This window comes from Papio anubis, unplaced genomic scaffold (assembly GCF_008728515.1).
Source record: "Papio anubis isolate 15944 unplaced genomic scaffold, Panubis1.0 scaffold1258, whole genome shotgun sequence".
Classification (NCBI taxonomy): Eukaryota; Metazoa; Chordata; class Mammalia; order Primates; family Cercopithecidae; genus Papio; species Papio anubis.
Window position 1 is genome coordinate 1 of NW_022161201.1, and position 21,110 is coordinate 21,110.

At 55.8% G+C, this 21,110-nt stretch overlaps 1 protein-coding gene across 1 annotated transcript; it reads left to right on the top strand.

Moving 5' to 3' along the window:
* The first annotated feature begins 7 nt into the window (after nucleotides 1–7).
* ARID3A (AT-rich interaction domain 3A) lies at nucleotides 8–6,052 on the top strand. The gene is made up of 4 exons (XM_031661302.1): nucleotides 8–1,664; nucleotides 2,046–2,293; nucleotides 3,464–3,760; nucleotides 5,607–6,052. Exons 1-4 carry the CDS (start codon nucleotides 1,507–1,509, stop codon nucleotides 5,855–5,857), a joined length of 954 nt encoding a protein of 317 aa, XP_031517162.1. The 5' UTR covers nucleotides 8–1,506; the 3' UTR covers nucleotides 5,858–6,052.
* The last annotated feature ends 15,058 nt before the right edge of the window (nucleotides 6,053–21,110 follow it).

Consider the following 21,110-nt stretch of genomic DNA (forward strand, 5'->3'; position numbering starts at 1 on the left):
GCCCAGCCTGATGCCATTCCTTTTGCTTTGCAAACTCTGAGGCCTGAACTGATGTCCCGAGTGAGGCTGGACGGAGGCTCTGGGAAGGTTTCCAGGCTGATCGTGCAGCTAAAACCCGGCGTGGCTCCTCTCTCTGAGGCTGTAAAACGGGTTTCAGGTGGGGTCGGATCTGAGGCCCATCTTCTTCCAACCCGGGATCTCCTCCATTCACTGGGGGTTTTGCAACCTGGGAAGGGCCTGGAAGTGGCCGAGGGTGGTGGGAGGTGGTTCCGGAAGCTTCTTCCGGGGGTCCCAGGGGTGGCAGGCCTCGTCCAGGCAGAGGGCTGGCCGCTTACTCAGGGCCGCACCGGCTCTCCAGCCAGTCACATCACAGAACCACCGATGTCCACGTCCCCATCCCCAACGGGGCGATGGGCGTCCCCTCCCACTCCATGGTGAGTGGGCAGCAGCTGTGGCCTGGGCCACTTGCCCTCACTGGTCTTCACTGACCGCCTACTGTATGCCGCTGGGTGCCGGGACCCCACGTAGGCAGAACATGGAGCGGGGGCCGCAGACAGTACACAATTGATCTCCTAAGCGCAGAATTTCACTGACCGGACGAGAGGTTTAAGTGGGGCTTGCCTACTGTCAGGCCAGGGAGAGGCTGGGCAGAGGTGGAGCTGACATCTGAAGCCAGAGGCTCTGGTGCAGGGGCAGCCTGGGAGAGCCCTGGAGGGGGCGGGTGGGGCTGGAAGGGTGGGGAGGGGCCCTGTCTTCAGCCAGCTCCAGGAGACGAGGTTGTAGGATCCTGAGTCAGCCCAGCCCGGTCTTCTTCCTGTGCCAGCCCACCCACCGCCCTTCCCCTGCCTGAGCTGATCCTCCCTCTTTCCCACCCTGGCATAGCATAGCCCACAACCCTCTCCTCCTGGGCTAGCCCACCCCCCCATGCCGGGGCTAGCCCATCCCCTTCCCCTCCCTAGGCCAGCCCACAGCCCTCCATTCTCCAAACTCCAAATCGGGTGTGCCAAGCTTTCCCCCTCGCCTGCCTGAGGCTGCAGAGTCCCTGTCAGCGTGGTGGGAACAGGCCTGAGGCTGCAGAGTCCCTGTCAGCGTGGAGGGAACAGGCCTCTGGAAACCCAGGCAGAGTTGTTTTGGCAGCTGCCGTGGTGGGTGGCGTGGAGAAGGAATAACAAAGATCCGGGCGTCTCCCGTACGTCCCTCCTCTCAGTAACCCTCCTCCCGAGGGCTGCGTTGTCCCTAAGCCGAGGTTACTGGTGGGTAAACTGAGGCAGAGCTGCCCCCTCGGTGCCCTCTTGAGCAGCAGTTCCCAACCTGGATGATCCTGCACCCACAGAGGACCCTGGGTAACGTCTGGAGACATCTGTGGTTGTCACAGCCTGGGCCGGGGAGTGCTCCTGGCATGGAGAGGGTGGAGGCCGGGACACTCGGCTCCCTGCAGTGCCCAGGTGGCCCCCAACCTCCCTCTCGCCCCTGCCCCCAGGGACGCCTGTGAACCGTATCCCCATCATGGCCAAACAGGTCCTTGACCTGTTCATGCTGTACGTGCTGGTGACGGAGAAGGGCGGCCTCGTGGAGGTCATCAACAAGAAGCTATGGCGCGAGATCACCAAGGGCCTCAACCTGCCCACGTCCATCACCAGTGCGGCCTTCACCCTGCGGACCCAGTGAGTGGCGGGCGGCTGTGCCCAGGTCGGGCCAGGGCACTCAGCAGCCAGTGCAAGTGGCTCCCTGCAGAAGAGGGAGGGCGTGGTGGGCAGCCGCAAAGGGCACAGGGCCACGCTGTGCATCCAGGGCCTGAGAGCATCAGGTAGGGGTGCGAGGACCACACAGGCTCTGGGGTTATGCAATCAGGGGCCATTGCGAGGAACAGCATTGAGATGGAGGGAACAGCGTGGCGAAGGCCCAGTGGCTCTGGGGGCTGCTGAGCAAGTCCAAGGGAGGAGCCAGGGATGGTGGGGCCACAGTGGGGTTTACTTTGTACTGAAGGTCAAAGGGAGCCACAGGGGTGATCTGGGTGCCATCCTCTTCCCTCGTCCCACCCACAGATACATGAAGTACCTGTACCCCTACGAGTGTGAGAAGCGGGGCCTCAGTAACCCCAATGAGCTCCAGGCAGCCATAGACAGCAACCGACGGGAGGGCCGGCGCCAAAGCTTTGGGGGCTCCCTCTTTGCCTACTCACCAGGTGGGGCGCACGGCATGCTCTCCTCACCCAAGCTGCCCGTGTCCTCCCTGGGCCTGGCCGCAAGCACCAACGGCAGCTCCATCACCCCCGCCCCTAAGATCAAGAAAGGTAAGGGCCTGCATGGGGCCTGCGGCGTGTTCCCAGCTGAGCTTCAGCCTGGCTGGCTGACCTTGGGGGATACCTCTTCCCCTCTCTGGGTAACCAGGATGAAAAACCCTATAGTTGGCATGGAAAAGGGCTTCCAATCTACCAGTCTTCTGCCCATGGCAGACATTACCAATCCATCACCGCTTTTCTAATCCCACACAGGTGGCAGGCAGACATTGCTAATCAATCTGTGTTTCCAGTCCTGTGGCCAAGGCAGACATTACTAATTGATCACTGTTTTTCCAGTCTACACTGAGGCAGGCATCATCAGTTGATCAGTTTTCCCTCCCACTGAGCCTTTGTACCCTCTATAACACAGAGGTACCAACAGCACATGCAGCAGCGTGGCCTCAGTTTGCCTGTCTGAGTTCCCATTTCTCATCTGGGCAACATAGTGAGAACCCATCTCAAAAAAAAAAAAAAAAAATTAGCTGGGCGTGGCAGCGTTCACCTGTGGTCCCAGCTACCCAGGAGGCTGAGGTGGTCAGATTAGTTGAACCCAGGAGGTCGAGGCTGCAGTGAACTGAGATTACACCACTGCACTACAGCCTGGGCAACAGTAGTGAGACCCAATCTAAAAAAAAATTTGTTTAGGCCAGGCACGATGGTTCAAGCCTATAATCCCAGCACTTTGAGAGGCTGAGGCAGGCAGATCGCTTGAGGTCAGGAGTTTGAGACCAGCCTGACCAATATGGTGAAACCCCGTCTCTACTAAAAATACAGAAATTAGCCAGGTGTGGTGGCGTTTGCCTGTAGTCCCAGCTACTTGGGAGGCTGAGACAGGAGAATCACTTGAACCCAGGTGGCAGAGGTTGCACTGAGTCGAGGTCACGTCACTGCATTCCAGCCTCAGCGACAGAGTGAGACTCTATCTCAAAAAAAAAAAAAAAAATTAGCTGAGTGTGGTGGGCGCCTGTAATCCCAGCTATTCGGGAGACTGAGGCCGGAGAATCACCTGAGCCTGGGAGGCGGAGGTTGCAGTGAGCTGAAATCACGCCACTGCCCTCCAGCCTAAGCAACAGAGCAAGAATCTGTCTCAAAGAAAAAAAAAGAAGAAGGTGCATGTTCCTGCCTCGAGTAAGGCAGTGCCCAGCCCCTCCTGGCCACAAATTCCCCTTCTTTCTTACCTAGAGGAGGACTCAGCCATCCCCATCACGGTCCCTGGCCGCCTGCCTGTCTCCCTGGCAGGCCACCCTGTGGTGGCAGCCCAGGCAGCAGCTGTGCAAGCAGCAGCCGCCCAAGCAGCTGTGGCCGCACAGGCAGCCGCCCTGGAACAGCTGCGGGAGAAGCTGGAGTCTGCGGAGCCTCCTGAGAAGAAGATGGCCCTGGTGGCTGATGAGCAGCAACGGCTGATGCAGCGGGCACTCCAGCAGAACTTCCTGGCCATGGCGGCCCAGCTGCCCATGAGCATTCGGATCAACAGCCAAGGTACTGCCCTGGTGTCCAGACCCGCTATGCTTCCTGGTTGTGTCACACAGTGAGGGTCTGGGAGCCTAGATATGTAAAGAGTGTCAACAAATCAGTAAGAAAAAAAAAAGAGGCCGGGTGCAGTGGCTCGCACCTGTAGTCCCAGCACTTTGGGAGGCCAAGGTGGGTGGATCACTTGAGGTCAAGAGTTTGAGACCAGCCTGGCCAACATGGTGAAACCCCGTCTCTACTAAAAATACAAAAGTTAGCTGAGTGGTGGTGGGTGCCTGTAATCTGAGCTACTCAGGAGGCTCAGGCAGGAGAATCACTTGAACCCAGGTGGCGGAGGTTGCAGTGAGCCGAGATATCATACCATTGTATTCCAGCCTGGACAACAGAGTGACACTCCATCTCAAAGAAAAAACAAAAACCGGGGGGTACTGGGGGACTGGGCACGGTGGCTCACTCCTGTAATTTTAACACTTTGGGAGGCCGAGGCGGGTGGATTACCTGAAGTCAGGAGTTCAACAGCAGCCTGGGCAACATGGAGAAACCCCGTCTCTATTAAAAATACAAAAAATTAGCCAGGTATGGCAGCGCACCCCTGTAGTCCCAGCTACTTGGGAGGCTGAGGCAGGAGCATCACTTGAACCGTGAGGTGGAGGTTGCAGTGAGCCGAGATAACGCCACTGCAAACAAGAGCAAAACTCCGTCTCAAAAAAAAAAAAACTGGTTGGGCACAGTGGCTCACGCCTATAATCACAGCATTTTGGGAGGCTGAATGGGAGGACTGCTTGAGCCCAGGAATTTGAGATCAGCCTGAGTAACCCAGTGAGACATCATCTCTACAAAAATTAGCTGGGGGTGGTAGCACGCTCCTGTAGCCCCAGCTACTCGGGAGGCTGAGGTGGGAGGATCACTTGAGCCCAGGAGGTCGAGGCTGCAGTGAGCCATGATTGCACCACTGCACTCCAGCCTGGGTGACAGAGCAAGACCTGGTCTCAAAAACAAGGTTAAAAAAACAAAGCAGGCCAGGCACGGTGGCTCAAGCCTGTAATCCCAGCACTTTGGGAGGCCGAGACGGGTGGATCATGAGGTCAGGAGATCGAGACCATCCTGGCTAACACGGTGAAACCCCGTCTCTACTAAAAAATACAAAAAACTAGCCATGCGAGGTGGTGCGTGCCTGTAGTCCCAGCTACTCGGGAGGCTGAGGCAGGAGAATGGCATAAACCTGGGAGGTGGAGCTTGCGGTGAGCTGAGATCCGGCCACTATACTCCAGCCTGGGCAACAGAGTGAGACTCCATCTCAAAACAACAACAACAACACACACACACACACACACAAAAAAAAACCAAAGCAGAGTATGGACAAATACACTTATTGAACAAATAAATACTGAGCACCTACTGTGTGCACTGGTGACAGCATGAGTGTGAGAGACACTGTCTACACCTTGTGAAGCTAAAATCTAGTTGGCAAGACAGACAGAAAACAGAACATGCCACAGGTGTCTTTATGATCAGAAATGGCAGTTTTGGCCGAGCGTGGTGGCTCACGCCTGTAATCCCTGCACTTTGGGAGGCCGAGGTGCATGGATCATGAGGTCAGGAGATCGAGACCATCCTGGCTAACATAGTGAAACCCCATCTCTACTAAAAATACTAAAAAAAATTAGTCGGGTGTGGTGGTGGGTGCCTGTAGTCCCAGCTACTCGGGAGGCTGAGGCAGGAGAATCACTTGAACCCTGGAGGTAGAGGTTGCAGTGAGCTGAGATCATGCCACTGCACTCCAGCCTGGACGACAGAGCAAGACTCCGTCTGAAAAAAAAAGAAAAAAAAAATGCATTTGTTCTTCTTCCCACAGCCTCCGAGAGCCGCCAGGACTCTGCTGTGAACCTGACAGGCACCAACGGCAGCAACAGCATCAGCATGTCGGTGGAGATCAATGGCATCATGTACACAGGTAGGACCCCTGAGGCCACACGCTGCCTGGACCTTTCCTCTCCCACCGTGAACTCAGGGCCCTGGGTTGCTCCTGGTCCCACCTGCTCGAACCAGCTGTGCGGGCAAGCAGGGCACGACCAGGGGCTTTGCGGGATAAACAGTCAAGGCTGATGGAGAGGATACCGTCATTCACCTGGCGCCGTGCTCAGCCCAGAGGGGGTCATCCACAGATACATATTCAGTGTGACACTGGATGGATCACATTCCTAGTTTATTTATTTATTTTTATGAGACGAAGTCTTGCACACACATGCACCAGCAAACCTGGTTAATTTTTAAATTTGTTGTTGCTCTTTAAATTTTAAATCGCTTTGTTGCTCAGACTGGTCTTGAACTCCTGGGCTCACGCAGTCTTCCTGCCTTGGCTTCCCAAAGTGCTGGGATTACAGGCGCGAGCCACCACACCCGGCCAATCCCAGCATTTTTGGAGGCTGAGGAGCAAAGAATATGTAAGCCCAGGGGTTAGAGACGTTGAGGCTGCAGTGAGCTGTGATGATGCCACTGCACTCCAGCCTGGGCCACAGACCGAGACCCTGTCTCTTGAAAAAAAATTTAATGAATTTATTATTTTTTTTAATTTTTAATTTTTGTGAGTACATAGCAGGTATATATATTCATGGGTTTTATGAGATGTCTTGATACTGGCATCCAATGCCTAATAATCACATCAGGGTAAATGAAGTAACAAAAAAAGTTAATCTAGGCTGGGTGCAGTGGCTTACGGCTATCTATAGTCCCAGCACTTTCGGAGGCTAACACAGGAGGATCACTTGAGCCCAAGAGTTTGAGACCAGCCTGGGCAACATAGTGAGACCCCATCTCTCCTAAAAATACAAAAATTAGCTGGGCGTGGTGGCACGCAGCTATAATCCCAGCTACTCTGGAGGCTGAGGGGGAGGATCACTTGAGCCCAGGAGGTGGAGGTTGCAGTCAGCTGAGATCACGCCATTGTACTCCAGCCTGGGTGGAAGAGAGATCTTGTCTTTCTCTCTCTCTTTTTTTTTTTTTTTTTTAGATGGAGTTTTCCGTCTGTCACCCAGGCTGGAGTGCAGTGGTGCGATCTTGACTCACTGCAACCTGTGCCTCCTGGGTTCAAGTGATTATTCTGCCTCAGCCTCCTTGAGTAGCTAGGACTACAGGCGTGTGCCACCATGCCCGGCTAATTTTTTTTTTTTTTTTTTGTATTTTTAATAATGATGAGGTTTCACCGAGATGAGGTTTCACCATGTTGGCCAGGCTGGTCTCAGACTCTTGACCTCAGATGATCCGCCCACCTCGACCTCCCAAAGTGCTGGAATTACAGGCGTGAATCACCATGCCCGGACTATATATATATATATATATTTTTTTTTTTTTTAATAAAATGAATTTAAAAGTTGCCGGGCACAGTAGCTCATGCCTGTAATCCCAGAACTTTGGGAGGCCGAGGTGGGTGGATCACGAGGTCAGGAGTTCAAGACTAGCCTGGCCAACATGGTGAAACCCCATCTCCCCTAAAAATACAAAAATTATCCAGGTGTGCTGGTGTGCGCCTATAATCCCAGCTGCTTGGGAGACTGAGGCAGGAGAATTGCTTGAACCCATGAGGCGAAGTTTGTAGTGAGCCGAGATCACGCCAGTGCACTCCAGCCTGCACGACGGAGCGAGACTTTGTCTCAGAGAAAGAAAAAAAGAAGAATTAAAAAAGTGGAGTCAGACCAGGGGCAGTGGCTCACGCCTGTAATCCCAACACTGGGAGGCTGAGGACAGAGGTTTGCTTGAGGCCAGCCTGGGCAACACAGGAGACCCCATCTCGACAAAAAAACATAAGTAAATGAAGAGTTTTTCTTAAAGTGGAGTCAGGCCCATGGCTCATAGCGGCCACCAGGTGGCGCTGCTGACACAGAGCAGCCTGGTTGCAGGAGCCCTGACTGTGGTCAGAGCAGAGGCTGAGCTGAGGTCAATGGTGTCCTCACAGGTCCACAGATGGATGTTTGAGGGGTCCATGCCCTCCTGAAATTAGATGCAAAACGTGTACATTCATATTGATTCTTACAGGGGAGAAGGCCATCTGTGTGCTAGGGGTCCCGTAACCCTATGTCAACAAACCATGGGCATCAGGGTTCTCCCTGCATGAGCTGTGTACATGCTGATGTATATGTGTGAATTATGCATGTGTGTGATATACAAGTGAGCAGACACAGTGGGGAATCCCAGCATTTTGGGAGTCAGAGGTAGGAGAATTGCTTGAGGCCAGGACCTTGAGACCAGCCTGGGCAACATACTGAGAGCCCATCTCTACAAAAAATGAAAAATTGCCAGCCACGGTGGCTCACGCCTGTAATCCCAGCACTGTGGGAGGCCGAGGTGGGTGGATCACCTGAGGTCAGGAGTTGGAGACCAGCCTGGCCAACATGGTGAAACTCTGTCTGTACTAAAAATACAAAAGTTAGCCGGTGTGGTGGCGGGCGCCTGTTGTCAGTCCTGGCTACTCAGGAGGGTGAGACAGGAAAACTGCTTGAACCCAGGAGGTGGAGGCTGCAGTGAGCCGAGATCACAACACTGCAGTGCAGTCTGGGCGACACAGTGAGAGTCTGTCTCAAAAAAATAAATAAATAAAACAAACAAAAAAAAATCAGCCAGGCCGGGCGCGGTGGCTCAAGCCTGTAATCCCAGCACTTTGGGAGGCCGAGACGGGCGGATCACGAGGTCAGGAGATCAAGACCATCCTGGCTAACACGGTGAAACCCCGTCTCTACTAAAAAAGACAGAAAACTAGCCGGGCGAGGTGGCGGGCGCCTGTAGTCCCAGCTACTCGGGAGGCTGAGGCAGGAGAATGGCGTGAACCCGGGAGGCGGAGCTTGCAGTGAGCTGAGATCCGGCCACTGCACTCCAGCCTGGGCCACAGAGCAAGACTCCGCCTCAAAAAAAAAAATAAATAAATAAATAAAATAAATCAGCCAGATATGGTAGCACGCCCCTGTGGTCTCAGCTACTTGGGAGGCTGAGCTGGGAGGATCACTTGAGCCCATGAGGTTGAGGCTGCAGTGAGCTCTGATGGCACCACTGCACTCCAGCCTGGGGGACAGAGTGAAAGAAGTTTATGTCCTGGAGTACCTCAAGTCTCCCCTCAGCCCGGCCATGCCTTTCAAACCCTGCATGTTCTTGTTCTTGCCTTTAGGAGTTCTTGTTTGCTCAGCTCGCCCCCACGCACCCTCTCTGCTTCCAACAAAGGTGGTGGTGGCGGCAGCAGCAGCAACGCAGGCGGCCGGGGAGGAAACACCGGAACCAGTGGTGGCGTCAGGCCAGCAGGGCCGTCTGACCTCCTCACACCCACTTCAAATAACTCGCTGCCTTAATCAAGATCACTCCCCACCCGCCACCCACCCCGGAGCCCGCCGGCCTGGGCAGGGGGTCCAGGTGGCCACGAGAGGGCTTGGTGGGATGCATGGAAGATACGGGTGGGGAGGGAAGATACCCAGAAAGGAGCCACAGCTGACGCCAAAAAGAAGAGAAAAATATATATATATACGTATATATATAAAGAAAATTTAATAAAACAGGGGAAAACCAAGGAACACTTGAATTTCTCAGGTTTTGGACATTCAGAGAGATGAATTGTGAGAACAGCAAAGGAAATCCGACAGAAAAAAACAGAAAGAGGCAGACGTTTCTCAGGGCATTCCGGCAGCCCTGATGGACCGAAGGCTCTGGTGTCTGGTTCGGCCCCACTGCAGCGTGGGCCAATCCCATTTACCTCAAACATCCCTGCACTGTGTGTTTTCATTTTTGTCTGCTTTAGTTCTCTTTTAGTTTCTATTCACCACACACTCACCACTCCCAGCTTCTCGTGTCCAGTGAGACCCCTGAACTAAGATCACTGAATTTTTTTTTTTTCTTGTTGCTTTGGGAAATGTTTTTTTTTTTTTTCCTCTGTAGGGTTTTTAAGAGGTTTCAGGGGTTTTGTTGTGTAAATATTCTATTTTATTCTTGGGGGGATCAAACCTTAGGAAAAGGATATCTATATATCTATATAGCTATATATTTGTGTTTCTTCAGGGAAACTGGTCTTGAAAAAGCAAGAAAAAAAAAGCAAAAAAAAAAAAAACTTCACCTTTTTATTTTTCCCATGACCAATTTGGGTCCCTTTGTCCGGTTCTGGGGGTGCGTTGGGCAGCTGTGAGTGCAGCACATCGGATCCCTGGGGCTAGAGCCGCGAAGCCAGTGAACTCAGGTGCTGTGAGCCAGGCTGGGGCAGGGGGTGCATGCTGGGGTCTTGGGCCAGGGGCCCGGTGACAGTGATCTGCTGACTGTGATATTCCACTTTGCTTTTGCTTGTGCCGTGCTTGCCTGCTGGGTTCTTGAGTCAGGGGCCTGGAAATCTTTTTTTTTTTTTTTTTTTTGAGACGGAATTTTGCTGTTGTCGCCCAGGCTGGAGTGAGTGCAATGGCACGATCTCGGCTCACTGCAACCTGCACCTCCCAGGTTCAAGCAATTCTCCAGCCTCAGCCTCCCAAGTAGCTGGGACTACTACAGGCACTCGCCAGCACGCCCGGTTAATTTTTGTATTTTTAGTAGAGACGGGGTTTTACCGTGTTGGTCAGGCTGGTCTCAAACTCCTGACCTCGGGGTGATCTGCCTGCCTCGGCCTCCCAAAAATGCTGGGATTACAGGCGTGAGCCGCCGCGCCTGCCCGGCCTGGAAATCTTATCTAAAAAGTAGCAAGTGCTGGAAAAAGGGCCTGGGGGGCAGGGGTGGTTCTTGTCGCAGTCCCCAGGCTCCTGTCTCAGGGATGAATGTGGCTCTCACTGTCTCATTGGGATTCTTCTCTTGCCCGAAAGGGCTGCTTTTGGGGACTATCAATACTGGGGAGTGGGGGTGAAGCCGGACCTCGCTCAGGGTGAGGATTTCGGGGCCCCGGTGTCCTGAACACCCCCCCACATCCCAACATTCTCCTCGCTCTGTCCCTTCCTCTTCTCCCAACGCCTTTTGTGCCGGGTCCGCAAGCTCCCCGAGTTGTGGGCACCTAAATCGAAGCCGAGAAGGGAGGCTGCCCCCACCAACCTGTGGGTCAGTGCCCCTCCCCCAGGCTAGAAGAAAGTGGGGTCACCGCAGCTGAGGGGTTATTTTGACTGGAGCTGCTGGAGCAGAAAGGCTGGGTCTGAAATCCGCGGCAGGGTCTGGGGACCTTGCTGGACCCGCGTGGTGTTGGGTGGTGATGGGCGGGGCCATCATCTTGGGGTGGGGATTAACTCAGCTATTCCCAGGGTAAGCCTGGGTCTCTAATTGGGCCCTGGGAGCCCTGTTAGGCCACCGGCATGGGGGGTCAGTGACGAAGGGGACTCCCCAACTCCCCCCGCTCCTAACCACCCTTCCGCCATTGCCTTGGAGACCCCCGGGGGAGGGGGCTGGGGGGCTTCTGAGCCCCTGAGTCTGGGTTCACTTTCCCATCGGGCTGTGGGAGGGGGCTGTCAGTTTCCTGTGTCTTTGGGGAGGGGTCCGCACTTCCTTCTCGGATCTCAGGGCCGTGGACACACACCCCCTTTGCAGGAGGGGGTGGTGGGTATCTAGGTTCTCCCTGCCCCTTCCTGGGGCCGGCACCGTAGCAGCACAATCACCCTGGGAAGGGGGTGTCTTTCCGCCTCCAGACACAATCGGGCCCCATTTGCAGGACCACCTGAACTCTGTGCCCCCCGGCCTCCAGGGCTCCTCCCCGGGACCCCCGTCCCACGCCTGGGCCCCGCGCTGGGAGAAGCACCTGCTGCCTATCTCTGTCTACCTCAGGTCTGACTTTTGATGCCAAAATCTGAGCCCCTGGGGTGCCTCTCCCCCACCTCCCGTGCACCAAGGTCTGCAGCAGCCACTGAGGCTGGCTGCCGGCTGCATCTGGCGGCCCGTGCACCTGCCCGCCTCGGAGGCTGGGGAGGGGCTGCGCAGGGCCGCGGCCTGGGCCGCGTCTCTCGGGCTGCGTGTGTGTGTCGGGAATCCTGTGTGTCGTGTCTGTGTGGGCAATCCGGCCTCCCGGCGGTGGGTGGAACTGGATTCTAACTCAGGGAACTTGGGCCTGCTGTTAACTCCAATGATTGTAGGGACAAGTGGGGGGCGGGTGGGGAGCGGGCGCGAGGCTAGGTCCCGGCCCAGGAGAAGGAAGGCACTGAAGGCCGTGGCCGTGCTGGCCGTGGAAATGGGAGGCCGTTGCAGGGAGTCTGGTTCTGGATACTGGGCAGGAAGCCGTGGGCTCCAGAGGGTCCTCCCTGCCTCAGGTAGCCCTGTTCAACCCCAGCCGTGCCCATCTCCCGCCACCGCCTGTCGGTGGGGGTTTAAAGTCGGGGTGGCTTTCTGGGGTGCAGCTCAGCAACCCCCTTATGCAGACCGGGAGGGGGCCGGGCAGCCCCCTCAGCCACAAGGACCCTGGACGGGTTCGAGTTCACTTGGGACCGTGGGGCCTAGCTGCGTACTGAGTGGGCACCCCGCACTCAAGGCCAAGGGGGGCTCCCCCTGCTCTGAGATGTTGGGGGGACAGGCGGGAGGGTGGGCACGGGGCACCGGGGGCAGCCAGGTCATTGTTAAGAGTCACGCATCTGTACAGTCGAATTTCCTTCCTTTTATCATTTTTTAACTCACTTTGTCCCTTTATTCCCTAACTGTGCTTTTGTATTTTTTTTCTTGGCAAACGTAAACTCAGCCTTTCATTCATTCATGATGTGTGAAATTTCAGTTTCTCTGGGGTTTGTCAGATGGCGTGGGGACCACGCCTGAAACTCAGGTAATAGGAGAAAAATAAATAAATAAATAAACTTTAAAAAAAAAAAACAAACAAACCCATAAAACTACTCTCTACCTCTGGCTGGGCCCAGCCTGTGTCGCCCTGGCCGCAGCAGGGTGGCCTGTAACAATTTCAGTTTTTGCAGAACATTCAGGTATTAAAAGGAAAAAAAAAAAAAAAAAAAGACAAAAAGACCAAAAAAAAAATGTGTGATTTTGAAATTTAAAAGAACACTGAAAGTTTACATTTTATAATAACATTATTATGCAGATTGTATTTAAACTTCAGAAATATTTAAGACGATTGTAACCCTGTAAAGCTGATGAGATATTAAAACAAGACAAAACACTTCTGACTTTTAACAGAAAACACTGTGTTGTGTGGTGTTGTTTTCTTTTGGCGTCTCCCCAACCTCCAGTTCCACCCTCCACCCCTGCCCAGCACAGCCAGGGGTGAGTGGAAGGGGGTGCTCTACCCCCCTCTGCCCGGCATCGCTCTAGGTCTGGTGCCGGGCGGCAGAACACAGATACAAAAGCAGGGGTCTGGCCGGGGGCAGTGGCTCACGCCTGTTATCCCAGCACTTTGGGAGGCCAAGGTGGGCTGATTACCTGAGGTCGGGAGTTTGAGACCAGCCTGACCAACATGGAGAAACCCCGTCTCCACTAAAAATACAAAAATTAGCCAGGTATGATGGTGCCCGCCTGTAATCCCAGCTACTCGGGAGGCTGAGGCAGGAGAATTGCTTGAACCCGGAAGGCGGAGGTTGCAGTGAGCCAAGATTGTGCCATTGCACTCCAGCCTAGGCAACAAGAGCAAGACTCTGTCTTAAAAAAGAAGAAGAAGAAGAAAATAAAAAAGCCTGGGTGCGGTGGCTCATGCCTATAATCCCAGCACTTTGGGAGGCTGAGGCGGGCCAATTGCCCGAGGTTGGGAGTTTGAGACCAGCCTGACGAACATGGAGAAACCCCTTCTCTACTAAAAATACAACATTAGCCGGGCGCCGCGGGTTTCACGCCAGTCCCAGCTACTCGAGGCTGAGGCAGGAGAATCGCTTCTGACCTCGGAAGAGGGCGAGGCTGCAGTGAGCCAAGATCGCACTCCACTGCACTCCAGCCTGGGTGACAAGAGGGAAACTGTCCAAAAAAAAAAAGAGGGCCGGGCGCAGCGGCTCAAGCCTGTAATCCCAGCATCTTGGGAGGCCGAGACGGGCGACTACGCAGGTCAGGAGATCGAGACCATCCCGGCTGCAACACGGTGAAACCCTGTCTCTACTAAAAATACACAAAAACTAGCCGGGCGCAGGTGGCGGAGCTGTAGTCCCAGCTACTCCGAGGCTGGGAGGCAGGAGAATGGCGGGAACCCGGGAGGCGGAGCTTGCAGTGAGCTGGAGATCCGGCCACAGCACTCCAGCCTGGGTGACAGAGCAAGACTCCGTCTCAAAAAAAAAAAAAAAGAAAGAGCAGGGGTCCTCAGCCAGGGTCTGTGCCCCCAGGGGGACCCTGGCCCATGTCTGGGGCCACCTGTGGTGGTCACAGCTGTGGGGGTGCTCCGGGTGTGGAGTGGGTGGAGGCCGGGGACACTGCTCAGCGGCCTGCAGTGCCCAGGATGGCCCCACCCCAGAGAACAATCTGGCACCTCAGCGTCCACAGAATAGGAGTTGGGAAACTCTGCCTTAATTATTTAAGGTGGGGAAAAAACAGTTCTCTTCCTGCCCGCAGCAGACACCAGGATCAACTCCCGATGAGGCAGACGGTGTAAACTAGGGGACCCCAGTTCCTGGGACTCACCTCCTCTCTGCCTCCCCACTCAGGGCGTGGATTTCAGTGTGTGCAGCCTCCTGGGACCCCAGCAGGGCAGAGGATCATGGGACGCAGAGTCTAGGGGGTCTGTGGAATCCCCTAACCCAGGAGATCTTAACCAGGGTGATTTTGCCCCCAGGGGACCCTGGCCCATGTCTGGGGACATCTGTGGTTGTCACAACTTGGGGGAGCTCCTGACATGGAGTGGGTGGAGTCCAGGGACGCTGCTCTGCTCAGCATCCTGAGTGCCCAGGACAGCCCCACCCCAGAGAACGGTCCGGCCCCAAGGTCCACAGGGCTGAGGGGAGCTCTGGAGGCCGCTCTGGGCACCTCTGTGCCTCGCTGAGAACCCAACACCAATCCCGTTTTAGGGATTTGGGATGACAGGTGTGGCAGGGCCAGTGTGCGCACCCCCAGCCACCTGCCTGTGAGCCTGACCCCTCACCTCCTGGAGGCCTCTTCCCCCCACAGGGCTCTGCATGCGGGTGCCCCTGGCGTTATCTGACCGAAGCTCCCAGGGCAGGTGGCCCCGTCCGGCCTCAGGGCCTTCACACAGCTGTTCCACCGCCAGGAACAGCCCTCTCCCCCTTTGCTCTGACAGACTCCTTTCCATCCTCTGCAGCCAACACACAGTCCCCGCCTGCCCATAACAGGAGGGTGTGGCTCCTTGGGCGGGAGGCACAGGACTCCCCCGTCCTCCGCCCTCTGCGTCCTCCACCCTCTGTGCAGCCCAGATGGAGGCCTTTGGGTCGAGCGGGACACCCTGTTCCCGAGACCCCCACTGTGGTTTGCCCTCCTTTACCTCCTAGACGACCCCAGGAATCAGCCCACTGGTGAAGCCGCCTGGAGCTAAGGCCTCCTGGGTTCAGGGGCGTCCTGGTGGCTGGGGGAGGGAACTTTTCCAGTGCCGGCCACATTTTCACCTTTTCCCTTGCAGCACCATGCGGGTCCTAGGAAACAAGACCAAGGGCCAGATTTGGTCCCTGGACAGCCAGTCTGCAGCCCCCAAACCCAGCACATAGTAAGGGACTCAGCTGGGGCTGGAGGTTCACACCCGTAATCCCAGCACTCGGAGGCTGCAGTGGGAGGATGGACGGAGCCCAGGAGTTTGAGGCCAGCCTGGGCAACATAGGGAGACCCCATTCCTACAAGAAATTAAAAAAAAATAAAACCTGGGCATGGTGGCTGCTATGAACAGTGATCATGCCATTGTACTCCAGCCTGGGCAACAGCAAGACCCTTTCTCTCTCTCTCTCTCTCTCTCTCCTTTTTTGAGACGGAGTCTCGCCGTCTCCCAGGCTGGAGTGCAGTGACGTAATCTCGGCTCACTGCAAGCTCCGCCTCCCAGGTTCACGCCATTCTCCTGCCTCGGCCTCCCGAGTAGCTGGGACTACAGGCGCCTGCCACCACGCCTGGCTAATTTTTTGTATTTTTAGTATAGACGGGGTTTCACCGTGTTAGTCAGGATGGTCTTGATCTCCTGACCTCGTGATCCACCCGCCTCAGCCTCCCAAAGTGCTGGGATTACAGGAGTGAGCCACAGTGCCCAGCCCCTGGTTTTTGGTTTGTTTTTTTTTGTCGGAGTCTTGCTCTATCTCCCAGGCTGGAGTGCAGTGGTGCGATCTCAGCTCACTCCAACCTCCGTCTCCTGGGTTCATGTCATTCTCCTGCCTCAGCCTCCCGAGTAACTGGGAGTATAGGCACACGACACCACACCTGGCTAATTTTTGAATTTTTGTATTTTTAGTAGAGACGGGATTTCTTTTTTTTTTTTTTTTTTTGAGAGGGAATCTCGCTCTGTCACCTAGGCTGGAGTGCAGTGGCCGGATCTCAGCTCACTGCAAGCTCCGCCTGCCGGGTTCACGCCATTCTCCTGCCTCAGCCTCCAAGTAGCTGGGACTACAGGTGCCCGCCACCTCGCCCGGCTAGTTTTTTGTATTTTTTAGTAGAGACGGAGTTTCACCGTGTTAGCCAGGATGGTCTCGATCTCCTGACCTCATGACCCGCCCGTCTCGGCCTCCCAAAGTGCTGGGATTACAGGCGTGAGCCACTGCGCCCGGCAAGACGGGGTTTCACCATGTTGGCCAGGGTGGTCTCAATTTCCTGACCTCATGATTTGCCTGCCTCAGCCTCCCAAAGTGCTGGGATTACAGGCGTGAGCCATGATGTCCAGCCTCTCCCTTTTTTTTTTTTGAGTCAGGGTCTCTGTGTCACCCAGGTTGGAGTGCAGTGGCACAGTCTTGGCTCACTGCAACCTCTGCCTCCTGGGTTCAAGTGATTCTCCCAACTTAGCCTCCCAGGTGGCTGGGATTACAGGCACCAGGCACACGCCACCATGCCTGGCTAATTTTTGTGCTTTTAGTAGCAACAGGTTTTCACCATGTTGGCCACGAGGTCTCGAACTCCTGACCTCAAATGATCCACCCGCCTTGGCCTCACACGACCAACCAGGACCCTGTCTCTTAAAAATAATAATAAAAGGCCGGGTGCAGTGGCTCACGCCTGTAATCCTAGTACTTTGGGAGGCCAAGGTGGGTGGATTGCCTGAGCTCAGGAGTTCGAGACCAGTCTGGGCAACATGGTGAAACCCGTCTCTACCAAAATACAAAAAATTAGCCAGGCGTGGTGGCGGGCACCTGTAGTCCCAGCTTCTTGGGAGGGTGAGGCAGGAGAATTGCTAGAACCTGAGAGGCGGAGCTTGCAGTGAGCTGAGATCGACCCACTGCACTCCAGCCCGGGCGACAGAGCAAGACTCCATCTCTAAAAACATTAATTAGGCCGGGCGCAGTGGCTCATGCCTGTAATCCCAGCACTTTGGGAGACCGAACCTGGCAGATCACAAGGTCAGGAGATCAAGACCAGCCTGGCCAGTATGGTGAAACCCCACCTCTACTAAAAATACAAAAATTAGCTGGGTGTGGTGGCGATGCCTGTAATCCCAGCTACTCAGGAGGCTGAGGCAGGACAATTGCTTAAACCCGGGAGGCGGAGGTTGCAGTGAGCCGAGATCGTGCCACTGCACTCCAGCCTGGGCAACAGAGCGAGACTCCGTCTCTAAAAACATTAACTAATTAATTAAAAATTAAAAAATAAAAGGCCTCTCCTTCTTTGGCCACAAACCCAAAGAAAGTGGTATTGCAACATTTTCCCAGGAAAGGGTTTCCTGGGCCGCCCACCCCACTGTCCACCCTCCCATTGCCCATGCCCAGGGAACGTGACTGGAGGTGGGTCAGCGTGGCCGGAGGTGGACAGGCCCAGACTCAGCTGCCCGGCCCCCCGCGCACCATCCTGGCCGAGGCTGGCCGGGACACGTCCCTCCCCAGGGCTGTGTTGGAGGCGAGGGACCAACAACCCCCCTGCACCTGTCCCAGCCGGTTGGTTCCCGGAAACCCACGTTAGACCCTGGCCCCGGAAGGGAAAATGGCGTTTTCCACTCCAGCCAGAAATGAGTCTGCTGAACCCTGGGTCCTGGGGATGGAGGCCCACTCGCTGCCTGGAGGAGCCCCCGGCCCCCAGGGAGAGGAGGGGAGAACTCTGGAAAAGCTCCCCCGCCCCCCGCAAACTGGATCGTCAGGCTCTGCTTGTTCACCCGCAGCTGAGGGCCTCAGAGGCGGGAGTCAGAGGGGGTGCGCCTCTCAGTTCCCCAGCCTGGAAGGGAGGGACTCACCCCCACCCCTCCCCAGCCAGGGAAGGGCTCAGCCCCCCACCTCCTCCCCAGCCAGGGACTCAGCCCCCCACCTCCTCCCCAGCCCAGGAAGGGCCCAGCCACCCCCTAGCCTCTCAGAGCCCAGCCGCCTCCCTGGGCTGCCTGCTAGGTGCTTGCTAGGAGGGCGGGAGGCTCCCGGAGGTGAAACTCAAACCGTCCACTGATAGCAGATTTTTGGAGCTGGCTAAGAGCCCAGCCTAGAGAGGCGGCGCCCAAGAGGCTTCCAAAAGCAGAGGGCTACTGGAGCCGGCTGCTGCTGTCCCACTGGCACAGGTAATGATGGCGCTGCCGGCTGGAACTGCTGGATGGGTCTGTGGGGCCGGTACGGGGCAGCTGGGTTCGTCAGTGCCTGCAAACTGGCAGTGCTCCACAAATGTGCAGGGGATGGAGAATGAGGGCCTCACACCCCGAGGGGAACGTTCCTGCCTCTGTACCTCACTTTCCCCTCCCTGGCTACCCACCCCCCAACCTCCAGCTGGCACCAATGAGATCCGATCCGGGGCCAGCGGGTGGTCTGGAGACGCCCCCGAAGTGTGGCTTCTGTCCCTCTGCTCCAACACAATTGGTCTGTCCTCATTCCAGGAACCAGGCTGGGGGCGGGGTGACCTCTGACCTCACACTGCAGCCCGGCCTGGCCACGTCCCCAGGGAGGGGAGGAGGGGAGGAAGGCCTGGCCCAGGCTGGGCTGCAGCAGGAGGCCTGTGAGAAGGTGGAGACTGCAGTCCATCGGCCTCCTGCTGCCCGTGCCCTCTCCTGCCTGTGGCAGCAGCCCACACCTGCCCGGCCTGCTGGGTGTCCTGGAACCCAGGAATTTAAAACTTCCAGGCCAGGCCGGGCGGTGGCTCATGCCTGTAATCCCAGCACCTTGGGAGGTTGAGGAAGGAGGATGGTTCCATCCCAGAAGTTCAAGACGCGCCTGGGCAACGTGGCCCCTATCTACAAAAAATTAAAACATTAGTCAGGCGTCGTGGTGCGCACCTGTGGTCCCAGCTACTCGGGAGGCTGAGGTGGGAGGATGGCTTGAGCCCTGGAGGTTGAGGCTGCAGTGAGCTATGATGGTGCCGCTGCACTCCAGCCTGGGCGACAGGTCCAGACTGTAAGAAAAACTAAAAATGAGCCAGGCACGGTGGCTCATGCCTGTAATCCCAACGCTTTGGGAGGCTGGGGCGGGCGGATCACAAGGTCAGGAGTTTGAGACCAGCCTGGCCAACATAGTGAAACCCCATCTCTACTAAAAATACAAAAAAATTAGCCAGACGTGGTGGCTCATGCCTGTAGTCCCAGCTACTTGGGAGGCTGACGCAGGAGAATCGCTGGAAACCAGAAGGTGGAGGTTGCAGTGAGCTGAGATTGTGCCATTGCATTCCAGCCTGGGCAACAAGAGCAAGACTCCGTTTCAAAAAAAAAAAAAAGGAAAGAAAGAAAAGAAAAAGAAAAGCGACGGAGGCTGAGGCAGGAGAATGGCGTGAACCCGGGAGGCGGAGCTTGCAGTGAGCTGAGATCCAGCCACTGCACTCCAGCCCGGGCGAAAGACTCCGTCTCAAAAAAAAAAAAAGAAAAAAGAAAAAAGAAAAAGAAAAGCGAAAAATGAAAAGAAAGCCGGGTGCAGTGGCTCCCGCCTGTAATCCCAGCACTTCGGGAGACAGAGGCAGGTGGATCACCTGAGATCAGGCGTTTGAGACCAGCCTGGCCAACATGGTGAAACCCCGTCCTTACTAAAAATGCAAAAATTAGCTGGGTGTGGTGGTGAATGCCTGCAATGCCAGCTACTCAGGAGGCTGAGGCAGGAAAATCACTTGAACCTGGGAGGCAGAGGTTGAAGTGAGCTGAGATCGAGCCACTGAACTCCAGCCTGGGCAACAGAGTAAAACTCCATCTAAAAAAAAAAAGACCAACCTGGGCAATAGAGTGAGACCCACCTCTCCCGCTTGTCTACAAAAAAATAAAAATAAATAAAGTAAAAATTAAAACAGGGCCAGGCACAGTGGCTCATGTCTGTAATCCCAACCCTTTGGGAGGCCGAGGCGGGACGATCATTTGAGCCCGGGAGTTTAAGACCAGCCTGGGCAACAAAGCAAGACCCTGTCTCTGCAGAAAAACAAAAGCACAAAATTAGTTGAGTGCGGTGCCTATGGTTCCAGCTACTGGGGAAGCTGAGGTGGGAGGATGACTTGAGCCCAGGAATTTGAGCCTACAGTGAACCATGATTGCGTGATTCTCCTACCTCAGCCTCCCAAGTATCTGGGATTACAGGCATGTGCCGCCACACCCAGATAATTTTCGTATTTTTAGTAGCGGGTTTCACCTTGTTGGCCAGGATGATCTTGATCTCGTGATCCACCCACCTCGGCCTCCCAAAGTGCTGGGATTGCAGGCATGAGCCACTGCGCCCGGCCAATTTTTAAATAATGTTGGAGGCCGGCCACAGTAGTTCACACCTGTAATCCCAGCACTTTGGCAGGCAGAGGCAGGAAGATCATCTGAGACCAGGAGTTCGAGACCAGCCTGGCCAACATGGTGAAACCCCATCTCTACTAAAAAATACAAAACTTAGCCAGGCGTGGTGGCAGGCGCCTGTAATCCCAGCTAGGGAGGTTGAGGCAGGAGAATCACTTGAACCCGGGAAGCGGAGGTAGCAGTGAGCCGAGATCGCGCCACTGCACTCCAGCCTGGGCCACAGAGCAAGACTCTGTCGCAAAATAAATGCAGAAAATAAAATGAGGTTGGAGGAAACTCTGGAGGCACAGCAGGTCCTGGGATTGGACTCCCTCCCTCCCCTCCAGGATAAAATGAAATGCAGGCCTCGCTCACAAGGCCCTGCGCGAACCGGCCCCGCTCCGTGGTCCTGCCCCAGGGCCTTCAAAGGCACAGGCCTGCCCGGCACACGGTTCTCTGGGGGTCATTGGCTCCCGGCTTAAACGGCCCCTCCTGCCAACCAGGCGGGTCCCCGGGGCCGCCCTCCCTCTGGCCTGGGCCCCGGGTCGGTGGCTCGCGCCTGCCACCTGGCGGCCAGCGGAGCTGCGGCGCCTACGCTCTGGCGCCAGCCTCCTGCCCGGGCCGTGCCCTCTGCCAGGGAGCCGCGGGCCGGGGGTCGCACCGCCTCCGGGGACCGCA